The sequence below is a fragment of the Nerophis ophidion genome, linkage group LG24 (assembly GCF_033978795.1).
Source record: "Nerophis ophidion isolate RoL-2023_Sa linkage group LG24, RoL_Noph_v1.0, whole genome shotgun sequence".
Classification (NCBI taxonomy): Eukaryota; Metazoa; Chordata; class Actinopteri; order Syngnathiformes; family Syngnathidae; genus Nerophis; species Nerophis ophidion.
This window is the reverse complement of record NC_084634.1, coordinates 40,410,094-40,422,379: the sequence shown is the minus strand read 5'-3', so window position 1 is coordinate 40,422,379 and position 12,286 is coordinate 40,410,094. Positions and strand designations below refer to the sequence as shown.

Sequence of the window (12,286 nt, the reverse complement as noted above, 5' to 3'; positions counted from 1 at the left end):
GTCCAGTCCATAGTGGATCTAACATAATTGTGTGAGAGTTCAGTCCATAGTGGATCTAACATAATAGTGAGAGTCCAGTCCATAGTGGATCTAACATAATAGTGAGAGTCCAGTCCATAGTGGATGTAACATAATAGTGAGAGTCCAGTCCATAGTGGATCTAACATAATAGTGAGAGTCCAGTCCATAGTGGATCTAACATAATTGTGTGAGAGTTCAGTCCATAGTGGATCTAACATAATAGTGAGAGTCCAGTCCATAGTGGATCTAACATAATAGTGAGAGTCCAGTCCATAGTGGATCTAACATAATAGTGAGAGTCCAGTCCATAGTGGATCTAACATAATAGTGAGAGTCCAGTCCATAGTGGATCTAACATGATAGTGAAAGTCCAGTCCATAGTGGATCAAACATAATAGTGAGAGTCCAGTCCATAGTGGATCCGACACAATAGTGGGAGTCCAGTCCATAGTGGATCTAACATAATAGTGAGAGTCCAGTCCATAGTGGATCCAACATAATAGTGAGAGTCCAGTCCATAGTGGATCCAACATAATAGTGAGAGTCCAGTCCATATTGGATCTAACATAATAGTGAGAGTCCAGTCCATAGTGGATCTAACATAATAGTGAGAGTCCAGTCCATAGTGGATCTAACATAATAGTGAGAGTCCAGTCCATAGTGGATCTAACATAATAGTGAGAGTCCAGTCCATAGTGGATCCAACATAATAGTGAGAGTCCAGTCCATAGTGGATCCAACATAATAGTGAGAGTCCAGTCCATATTGGATCTAACATAATAGTGAGAGTCCAGTCCATAGTGGATCTAACATAATAGTGAGAGTCCAGTCCATATTGGATCTAACATAATAGTGAGAGTCCAGTCCATAGTGGATCCAACATAATTGTGTGAGTCCAGTCCATAGTGGATCTAACATAATAGTGAGAGTCCAGTCCATAGTGGATCTAACATAATAGTGAGAGTCCAGTCCATATTGGATCTAACATAATAGTGAGAGTCCAGTCCATAGTGGATCCAACATAATTGTGTGAGTCCAGTCCATAGTGGATCTAACATAATAGTGAGAGTCCAGTCCATAGTGGATCTAACATAATAGTGAGAGTCCAGTCCATAGTGGATCTAACATAATAGTGAGAGTCCAGTCCATAGTGGATCTAGCATAATAGTGTGAGAGTCCAGTCCATAGTGGATCTAACATAATAGTGTGAGAGTCCAGCCCATAGTGGATCTAACATAATAGTGTGAGAGTCCAGTCCATAGTGGAGCTAACATAATAGTGAGAGTCCAGTCCATAGTGGATCTAACATAATAGTGAGAGTCCAGTCCATAGTGGATCTAACATAATAGTGAGAGTCCAGTCCATAGTGGATCTAACATAATAGTGAGAGTCCAGTCCATAGTGGATCTAACATAATAGTGAGAGTCCAGTCCATAGTGGATCTAACATAATAGTGTGAGAGTCCAGTCCATAGTGGAGCTAACATAATAGTGAGAGTCCAGTCCATAGTGGATCTAACATAATAGTGAGAGTCCAGTCCATAGTGGATCCAACATAATAGTGGGAGTCCAGTCCATAGTGGATCTAACATAATAGTGAGAGTCCAGTCCATAGTGGATCTAACATAATAGTGAGAGTCCAGTCCATAGTGGATCTAGCATAATAGTGAGAGTTCAGTCCATAGTGGATCTAACATAATAGTGAGAGTCCAGTCCATAGTGGATCTAACATAATAGTGAGAGTCCAGTCCATAGTGGATCCAACATAATAGTGAGAGTCCAGTCCATAGTGGATCTAACATAATAGTGGGAGAGTCTAGTCCATAGTGGATCTAACATAATATTGTGAGAGTCCAGTCCATAGTGGATCTAACATAATAGTGAGAGTCCAGTCCATAGTGGATCTAACATAATAGTGAGAGTCCAGCGCCCCCCGCGACCCCAAAAACAGGGAATAAGCGGTAGAAAATGGATGGATGGACAGTCCATAGTGGATTTAACATAATTGTGTGAAAGTCCAGTCCATAGTGGATCTAACATAATAGTGGGAGTCCAGTCCATAGTGGATCTAACATAATAGTGAGAGTCCAGTCCATAGTGGGGCCAGCAGGAGTCCATCCCGAGTGGAGACAGGTCAGGAGCACAGAGACGTCCCCAACTGATGCACAGATGAGTGGTCCACATTGGGTCCAGTACCAAATCTGCCCCCCCCCCCCACCTCCACAAAGGAGAGGAAGAAACGGTGAATCAACTGGTCTAAAAAGGGAGTCTATTTAAAGGCTAGAGTATACAAATGAGTTTTAAGATGGGACTTAAATGCTTCTACTGAGGTAGCATCTCGAACTGTTCCCGGTAGAACATTCCAGAGTACTGGAGCCCAATAGAAAACGCTCTATAGCCCGCAGACTTGTTTTGGGCTCTGGGAATCACTCATAAGCCGGAGTCCTTTGAAGGCAGATGTGTTGCCGGGACATATGGTACGTTACAACACAATCAGCAAGATTGGATGGTAGCTCGAATCTTTTCCACTGTTCAGTTACAAAAGACGTCTTTACCTTTGGCTCCCTGAGCTTGGATATCTCAAACTGCATTTTTTTTTCTTCACCTCCACCTTCCACTTGCACTATTGTCAGCACAAGATGGTCACTCACACCTCACTTATTACTCTTGCATCACATGCAGAGCGCCTCCACAGTCCATCAATTATCAAGTACCATAAAAGGTATATTTTAATATATCGCTCCTATTTTAATAATACATCTAAAATGACAAAAACGAAGGATATTTAAAAAAAAAAATGCCAGCAGTGTCTCGGTTGCATGGTCCCCAGATGCATGTCTGAGTTGTTGTCTAGAAAATGACTCTAAAAGTATGCTTCTTTCACTAACAGCGTTGCAAAACAGTTTTATTAGAAGAATACATAATGTTGGATATAGAGAACGCTGATTTATTTGTACAAAACCCCAAAAGCAGTGAAGTTGTTTTCAATGTCTGGACTACAGGCAGGCCAGTCTAGTACCCGCACTCTTTTACTATGAAGCCACGCTGTTGTAACACTTGGCTTGGCATTGTCTTGCTGAAATAAGCAGGGGCGTCCATGATAACGTTGCTTGGATGACAACATATGTTGCTCCAAAAGTTGTATGTACCTTTCAGCATTAGTGGTGCCTTCACAGATGTGTAAGTTACCCATGCCTTGGGCACTAATACACCCCCATACCATCACACATGCTGTCTTGTACACTTCGCATTTAGAACAATCCGGATTGTTCTTTTCCTCTTTGGTCCAGTGGACACGGCGTCCACAGTTTCCAAAAACAAGTTGAAATGTGGACTGGTCAGACCACAGAAGACTTTTCCACTTTCCATCAGTCTATCTTAGATGAGCTCGGGGCCCAGCGAAGCTGGCGGAATTTCTGGGTGTTGTTGATAAACGGCTTTGACTTTGCATTGTAGAGTTTTAACTTGCACTCACAGATGTAGCGACCAACTGTAGTTACTGACAGGGGTTTTCTGAAGTGTTCTTGAGCCCATGTGGTGATATCCTTTACACCCCCATACCATCACAGATGCTGGCTTTTACGCTTTGTGCCTAGAACCATCTGGATGGTTCTTTTCCTCTTTGGCCCGGAGTACACAATGTCCACAGTTACCAAAAACAGTTAGAAATGTGGACTGGTCAGACCACATAACACTTTTCCTCCTTCCACCAGTCTATCTAAGATGAGCTCAGGGCCCAGCGAAGCTGGCGGCGTTTCTGGGTGTTGTTGATAAATGGCTTTGGCTTTGCATTTTAGAGTTTTAACTTCCACTCACAGATGTAGTGACCAACTGTAGTTCCTGACAGGGGTTGTCTGAAGGGTTCTTGAGCCCATGTGGTGATATCCTTTACACACCCATACCATCACAGTTTCTGGCTTCTACACTTTGCGCCTAGAACAATCCGGAGGGTTCTTTTCCCTTTTGGCCCAGAGTACACAACGTACACAGTTACCAAAAAAAGTTTAAAATGTGGACTGATCAGACCACAGAAGACTTTTCCACTTTGAATCAGTCTTTCTTAGGTGAGCTCGGGGCCCAGTGAAGCTGGCGGCGTTTCTGGGTGTTGTTGATAAATGGCTTTGGCTTTGCATTTTAGAGTTTTAACTTGCACTCAAAGACGTAGCGACCAATTGTAGTTACTGACAGGGGTTTTCTGAAGTGTTCTTGAGCTCCTGTGGTGATATCTTTTACAGTCCAATACTATCACAGATGCTGGCTTTTCAGCGTTGTGCGTATAATTACTACATTATAAAATGATGAACAAAACAAACTCTGCTATGATACCCAAGTATGTACAACAATTCTTCACATATATAACCTTATAGTTTTTTTACAGTTTGTCCCTCATAATGTGTATAAAATAATAGGTGTATAAATGACACAATATGTTGCTGCAAACTAATTCGGAGTCTTTGTTTGTTTACTTACTACTAAAAGACAATAAAATGTTCAACATTTTATTGAAGGACTAAATTGCAATAATAAAAGTTTAATGTACCCTAAGACAATAATGACATTTATTGTGGTCCTCTTTATTAAGAAAACTGTCAAAGTATCTAAATACATTTTGGTACTGGTACCGGTACTAAAATATTGGTAATCATAATCAGGGGTTCAAATGATCTCGTTAATTACAATCAATTAACTATAGTCATATTTAGTGTGAATGTTTTTTTAATGGCTTTAATCCAATTTTTAATCTCTAATGTGTACCTGTGCTTGACTGATTTTTTTTTGTTCAAATAAAGACAACAATGACATTTTTTGTGCTCCCCTTTATTTAGAAAAATATAAAAACATATTTTGGTACCGGTACCAAAACATTGGTATGGGCACCACCCTAGTAGCAAGTAAATGTTACCGTTGATGAAGGTTGTGAATCTCCCCCCAGGTGAATACACGGTCATGACTGCCCACTTCCACTTGAAGAGGAAAATCGGCTACTTTGTGATCCAGACATACTTGCCATGTATCATGACGGTCATCCTTTCCCAAGTCTCTTTTTGGCTGAACCGAGAGTCTGTTCCTGCCAGAACTGTATTTGGTGAGTCCATTAACTTCACTAATTTTTTTCACATAAAAGCTGTCGGTTATGCCTACGGATGACATACAACATCCATATTCTTTTCATCTTCTTCCGCTTATCCGAGGTCGGGTCGCGGGGGCAGCAGCCTAAGCAGGGAAGCCCTGACTTCCCTCTCCCCAACCACTTTGTCCAGCTCTTCCCGGGGGATCCCGAGGCGTTCCCAGGCCAGCCGGGAGACCTAGTCTCCCCAACGTGTCCTGGGTCTTCCCCGTGGCCTCCTACCGGTCGGATGGCTTCCTGTGCACTTAAGATGTGACTTTAAGGTTTTACTACTTACGTATAAAATACTACACGGTCTAGCTCCAGCCTATCTTGCCGATTGTATTGTACCATATGTCCCGGCAAGAAATCTGCGTTCAAAGGACTCCGGCTTATTAATGATTCCCAAAGCCCAAAACAAGTCTGCGGGCTATAGAGCGTTTTCCGTTCGGGCTCCAGTACTCTGGAATGCCCTCCCGGTAACAGTTGGAGATGCCACCTCAGTAGAAGCATTTAAGTCTCACCTTAAAACTCATTTGTATACTCTAGCCTTTAAATAGACTCCCTTTTTAGACCAGTTGATCTGCCGTTTCTTTTCTTTTTCTTCTATGTCCCACTCTCCCTTGTGGAGGGGGTCCGGTCCGATACGGTGGCCATGTACTGCTTGCCTGTGTATCGGCTGGGGACATCTCTGCGCTGCTGATCCGCCTCCGCTTGGGATGGTTTCCTGCTGGCTACGCTGTGAACGGGACTCTCGCTGCTGTGTTGGATCCGCTTTGGACTGGACTCTCGCGACTGTGTTGGATCCATTATGGATTGAACTTTCACAGTATCATGTTAGACCCGCTCGACATCCATTGCTTTCCTCCTCTCCAAGGTTCTCATAGTCCTCATTGTCACCGATGTCCCACTGGGTGTGAGTTTTCCTTGCCCTAATGTGGGCCTACCGAGGATGTCGTAGTGGTTTGTGCAGCCCTTTGAGACACTAGTGATTTAGGGCTATATAAGTAAACATTGATTGATTGATGTTCCCTAAACACCTCCCTAGGGAGGCGTTCAGGTGGCATCCTGACCAGATGCCCGAACCACCTCATCTGGCTCCTCTCCATGTGGAGGAGCAGCGGCTTTACTTTGAGTTCCTCCCGAATGACAGAGCTTCTCACCCTATCTCTAAAGGAGAGACCCACCACCCGGCGGAGAAAACCTATCATCTTGTCCTTTCGGTCATAACCCAAAGCTCATGACCATAGGTGAGGATGGGAACGTAGATCGACCGGTAAATTGAGAGCTTTGCCTTCCGGCTCAGCTCCTTCTTCACCACAACGGATCGATACAGCGTCCGCATTACTGAAGACGCCGCACCGATCCCTCACAATCCACTCTGGCCTCACTCGTGGACAAGACTCCGAGGTACTTGAACTTCTCCACTTGGTGCAGGATCTCCTCCCCAACCCGGAGATGGCGCTCCATCCTTTTCCGGGCGAGAACCATGGACTCGGGACATGGAGGCGCTGATTCTCATCCCGGTCACTTCACACTCGGCTACGAACAGATCCAGCGAGAGCTGAAGATCCTGGCCAGATGAAGCCATGAGGACCACATCGTCTGCAAAAAGCAGAGACCTAATCCTGCAGCCACCAAACCGAAACCCTTCAACATACAACATTGGTCGTTATCGGAAAAACCAAACTGCGTCAACATGAAAACGTTTGCTTGCGATCTCTTCTTTCACCCTTGGTACCAAAAGGTGTGGCAGTAGTGGACTTGGTATCAAAGCCCAGGGAAGGATTAGATTTCCTGTATACTCTATACTTCTAGTTTTGTGTACATGCTGCTAGTTCCGTGAGTATTTGTGGTAGAGGAGTGAGACTTTCACAGTTGGAATGGTCAGCTTTTGAGGTAGACCAAGGTTGTTGTGTTGGTCTTTAGTGCCCATGTCAGACTGTCCACTTGTTTTTGACACGTGTCCCATTCAAGTGTTTCCGGTTTGAATTCTGCTGTGTTTTATCGGAAATCAGTCGGGTTGCGTTTTCACATGTTTATTGATAATGAGCCTTTTGATTGGTTGATTGAAAGTTGTATTAGTAGATTGCACAGTACAGTACATATTCCCTACAATTGACCACTAAATAGTAAGACTTGAATAAGTTGTTCAACTTGTTTAAGTCGGGGTCCACGTTAACAATCCATGGTAAAACCATTATCATAGCCACAAAGTCACAAGCAGTTCCAAAGTTCTGCTGTTTTTAAAAGTAGACGAGCCGACTCAAAGTTAAACTGCAGAAGTTGATTCTCTCTAAATATCGTTCTAAATCAGCTCGTAAAATGACAATAAAACATGCTTTTTTTTCATCAAAAGGTTCTATTTATTTGTTAAAAAAAAATGTAATTTACCGCAAATATTACAATATGACCGTATTGTACCTGGATTACTTGAATACCAAACATGCAACTATGTACTTCTTCTAATAATAATGATAATTCTAGCAATCATTGTCATTTTTCACCATTACAACTAGACTATTTTTGTTTTAATGAAGTCAGAATCAGATATATTTTGTTAAATAATATATTAATCCAGAGTTCCGGATTAATCCCGGATCTTCAGCTCTCACTGGATCGGTTCGCAGCCGAGTGTGAAGCGACCGGAATGAGAATCAGCACCTCCAAGTCCGAGTCCATGGTTCTCGCCCGGAAAAGGGTGGAATGCCATCTCTGGGTTGGGGAGGAGACCCTGCCCCAAGTGGAGGAGTTCAAGTACCTAGGAGTCTTGTTCACGAGTGAGAGAAGAGTGGATGGTGAGATCGACAGGCGGATCGGTGTGGCGTCTTCAGTAATGCGGACGTTGTATCGATCCGTTGTGGTGAAGAAGGAGCTGAGCCGGAAGGCAAAGCTCTCAATTTACCGGTCGATCTACGTTCCCATCCTCACCTATGGTCATGAGCTTTGGGTCATGACCGAAAGGACAAGATCACGGGTACAAGCGGCCCAAATGAGTTTCCTCCGCCGTGTGGTGGGTCTCTCCCTTAGAGATAGGGTGAGAAGCTCTGCCATCCAGGAGGAACTCAAAGTAAAGCCGCTGCTCCTCCACATGGAGAGGAGCCAGATGAGGTGGTTCGGGCATCTGGTCAGGATGCCACCCGAACGCCTCCCTAGGGAGGTGTTTAGGGCACGTCCAACCGGTAGGAGGCCACGGGGAAGACCCAGGACACGTTGGGAAGATTATGTCTCCCGGCTGGCCTGGGAACGCGGATCCCCCGGGAAGAGCTGGACGAAGTGGCTGGGGAGAGGGAAGTCTAGGCTTCCCTGCTTAGGCTGCTGCCCCCGCGACCCGACCCCGGATAAGCGGAAGATGATGGATGGATGGATGGAATCTATTAATCCCCATGGGGAAATTAAGATTTTCAGCACAATCCCATTCAAGATCAGACAAACATTACAGAGAGATAGAACAGGATCAAGCATTACAGGGAGACAGAACAGAATTAAACATCACAGGGAGAAAGAACAGGATTAAACATTACAGGGAGACAGAACAGGATTAAACATTACAGGGAGACAGAACCCGATCAAACATTACAAGGAGACAGAACAGGATCAAACATCACAGGGAGACAGAACAGGATCAAACATCACAGGGAGACAGAACAGGATCAAAACTTACAGGGACACAGAAGAGGATCAAACATCACAGGGAGACAGAACAGGATCAAACATCACAGGGAGACAGAACAGGATCAAACATCACAGGGAGACAGAACAGGATCAAAAATTACAGGGACACAGAAGAGGATCAAACATCACAGGGAGACAGAACAGGATCAAACATCACAGGGAGACAGAACAGGATCAAAAATTACAGGGACACAGAAGAGGATCAAACATCACAGGGAGACAGAACAGGATCAAACATCACAGGGAGACAGAACAGGATCAAAAATTACAGGGACACAGAAGAGGATCAAGCATTACAGGGAGACAGAACAGGATCAAACATCACAGGGAGACAGAACAGGATTAAACAGAGGGAAACAGAACAGGATCAAACATGACAGGGAGACAGAACAGGATCAAAAATTACAGGGAGACAGAACAGGATCAAACATTACAGTGAGACAGAACAGGATCAAGCATTACAGGGAGACAGAACAGGATCGAACATTACAGAGAGACAGAACAGGATCAAGCATTACAGGGAGACAGAACAGGATCAAACATCACAGGGAGACAGAACAGGATTAAACATTACAGGGAGACAGAACAGGATCAAACATTACAAGGAGACAGAACAGGATCAAACATCAAAGGGAGACAGAACAGGATCAAACATTACAGGGAGACAGAACAGGATCAAACATTACAGGGAGACAGAACAGGATCAAACATTACAGAGAGACAGAACAGGATCAAGCATTACAGGGAGACAGAACAGGATCAAACATTACAGGGAGACAGAACAGGATCAAACATTACAGGGAGACAGAACAGGATCGCTAACGGGTCTGCCAACTTCTGGCACCCCTTACAAAAAAGGGGAGGAACAGGTAAATGTTGGTGTGGGGAGGCAGGAAAAAAAAATCAGTCTAAGCGTGGGCCCATAGAGAGGGGGTCCACACTGAGGCCAAGGGGAAAAAAACTCTATAGCGTTTACCAGTTTCTCCCCTTTTTTGTAAGGGGCACCGCAAGTTGGGAGACCCGTCAGCAATCCTGTTCTGTCTCCCTGTAATGTTTGTCCGATCTTGAATGGGATTGCGCTGAAAATCTTAATTTCCCCTCGGGGATTATGAAAGTGTTTCTGATTCTGATTCTGTCTTGTCCGGGGGTCTGACATTCTTAGCTCATACAAGTTGTGTACATTCAACATAGAAAGTGAACACCGTTATCTGTGATTGTAGCTGCTTCTTCCTTGAGTTGTGATGTTGTGAGTATGAGAAGTGATCGGGTGTAACCTTAATAACTCAAACACTCCCAAACCATTTCAGCCCAAAGTTACAGCCATGGTTGATAGTGATATATGTTTCTCTCTTCATTGCAGGCGTAACAACGGTGCTGACAATGACAACTCTTAGTATCAGTGCCCGCAACTCCCTGCCCAAGGTGGCCTATGCAACAGCCATGGACTGGTTCATTGCTGTGTGCTACGCATTTGTCTTCTCGGCCCTCATTGAATTTGCCACGGTCAACTACTTCACCAAGCGGGGCTGGGCCTGGGATGGGAAGAGCGTGGTCAATGACAAGGTACGACTGACACACTCTTCTTTTTTTAGAAGGCATCAGAGGATAATGGAGTTTAATGAAGGCCAGTTGGGAAGCTTCTGGAGTCTGATGTGCTTGCTACTCCAGAGACATGCATTACAACCACAAAGTCCATCCATCCATCCTTTTTCTATCGCTTGTCCCTTATGAGTTCGCGGGGGGTGCTGGTGCCTATGCCAGCTGCACACGGGCGGTGGGCGGTATACACCCTGGACAAGTCGCCACCTCATCCCAGGGTCAACACAGATAGACAGACAACATTCACACACTAGGTACCAATATTTACGGAAGTATTGTTTGACCTCGTAGAAAAAAGAATCCTCTGTGGTGAAGAAGAACAACGCCTACGCCGTGGCCGTGGCCAACTATGCCCCCAACATCACCAAGGACTCCACGCTGCCGACAATCTCCAAGTGTGCCGCCGGCGATCCCAACAAGGCTTCCTCGTCGGAGAAGAGACCCGAGCACAACAAGAAAACCTTCAATAGCGTCAGCAAGATCGACCGAATCTCCCGCATCATGTTCCCGGTGCTGTTTGGGAGCTTCAACCTGGTCTACTGGGCCACCTACTTGAACAGAGATCTGGTCATTAAAGACGGGGAGCATGTCAAATGATCCTCGGGGACTCCTTCCCAAAAGATGATCAGGATTTTCTACTTACTTTTACAATCCAACAGCTGCTCAAACACATGGGTCAGCATTACCAACTACCGTACAATACTTGCTGTTATACTCATAACTGACTACTGGTACACATGCAGTAGGAATGTCATTCGTATGGCCCCATTTGTCGCGGTTTACCTGACACAGGAAACGTGTCCAAAAAAATCCACTTCGTCCAACAGACGGCAGTAGAGTGTTGAATATCTGAAAATGCATTTTGTGGCAATTCCAAGTTTGACCACAGAGTGGCGCTTTCCATCATTTTCAGCAGACTGCATTCCAAAATGCACCTTTCTCTCGAGAATGTGGCCATACCAATCCCTTCCCTTCTGTAATATTTTTTTTTTCCAGGGTGGAATAATTAAGAAGTACAATAATTTGTGAGAATTTGTCAAAATGTTACATGCAGGCTGGATTATTAACTTTGATAATAATAATATTCACTTAGCAAATTCAATTCAAACTCATGTTCAGATTTCTTGTTTTTAAAAATATTTCAAAACTCTATGTAAATATTTATATGTGAATATATATATATATATGTGTGTGTGTGTACAAACACACATATATACACACATATTTACATATTAAAATATTTATATATATGAATATATATATATATATGTGTGTGTGTGTGTACATATGCACATATATAAAAGTTTGTATATATGTATATATATATATAAACATGTATGTGTGTATATATACACAAACATATACATATATACACATATATATATGTAAATACGTATACATGTGTATATGTGTGTATATATGTTTGTGTGTATATTTATGTGTATATATAAACATATATGTATATATACACACATATATTTATATGTGTGTATATATACACATATATACATATATGTATATATGTGTGTATACATATACACATATATACACACATTTTATATAGAAATATGTGCGCATTCATATATGTATAGATACAGTAAATACACACACACACACACACACATATATATACATCCATATATATTTATATTTACATATTCATATATATACATACATATATACACATACATACATACATATGTATATACATATATAGGTATATATATGTATATACAGATATAAATATATATATACACACACACACACACACGCATATATATATATATATATATATATATATATATATATGTATATGTATATATATATACATACGTTGGGTCAGGAAAAAAACACAGCAGGTATATCATCCCTACAAACCTTTTTC

At 43.0% G+C, this 12,286-nt stretch overlaps 1 protein-coding gene across 2 annotated transcripts in view; it reads left to right on the top strand.

Moving 5' to 3' along the window:
* The window catches only part of gabra2a (gamma-aminobutyric acid type A receptor subunit alpha2a), a 37,993-nt gene extending 26,403 nt beyond the window's left edge, over positions 1-11,590 (top strand). The window contains exons 7-9 of one of the 2 annotated variants that reach the window (XM_061886039.1): positions 4,954-5,106; positions 10,163-10,365; positions 10,693-11,588. In XM_061886039.1, the coding sequence (XP_061742023.1) occupies positions 4,954-5,106; positions 10,163-10,365; positions 10,693-10,998 (662 nt within the window). In that variant the 3' untranslated portion in view covers positions 10,999-11,588. Of the gene's footprint in view, positions 1-4,953; positions 5,107-10,162; positions 10,366-10,692 lie in introns of both variants that reach the window. The other variant, XM_061886040.1, reaches the window with a different exon arrangement.
* The last annotated feature ends 696 nt before the right edge of the window (positions 11,591-12,286 follow it).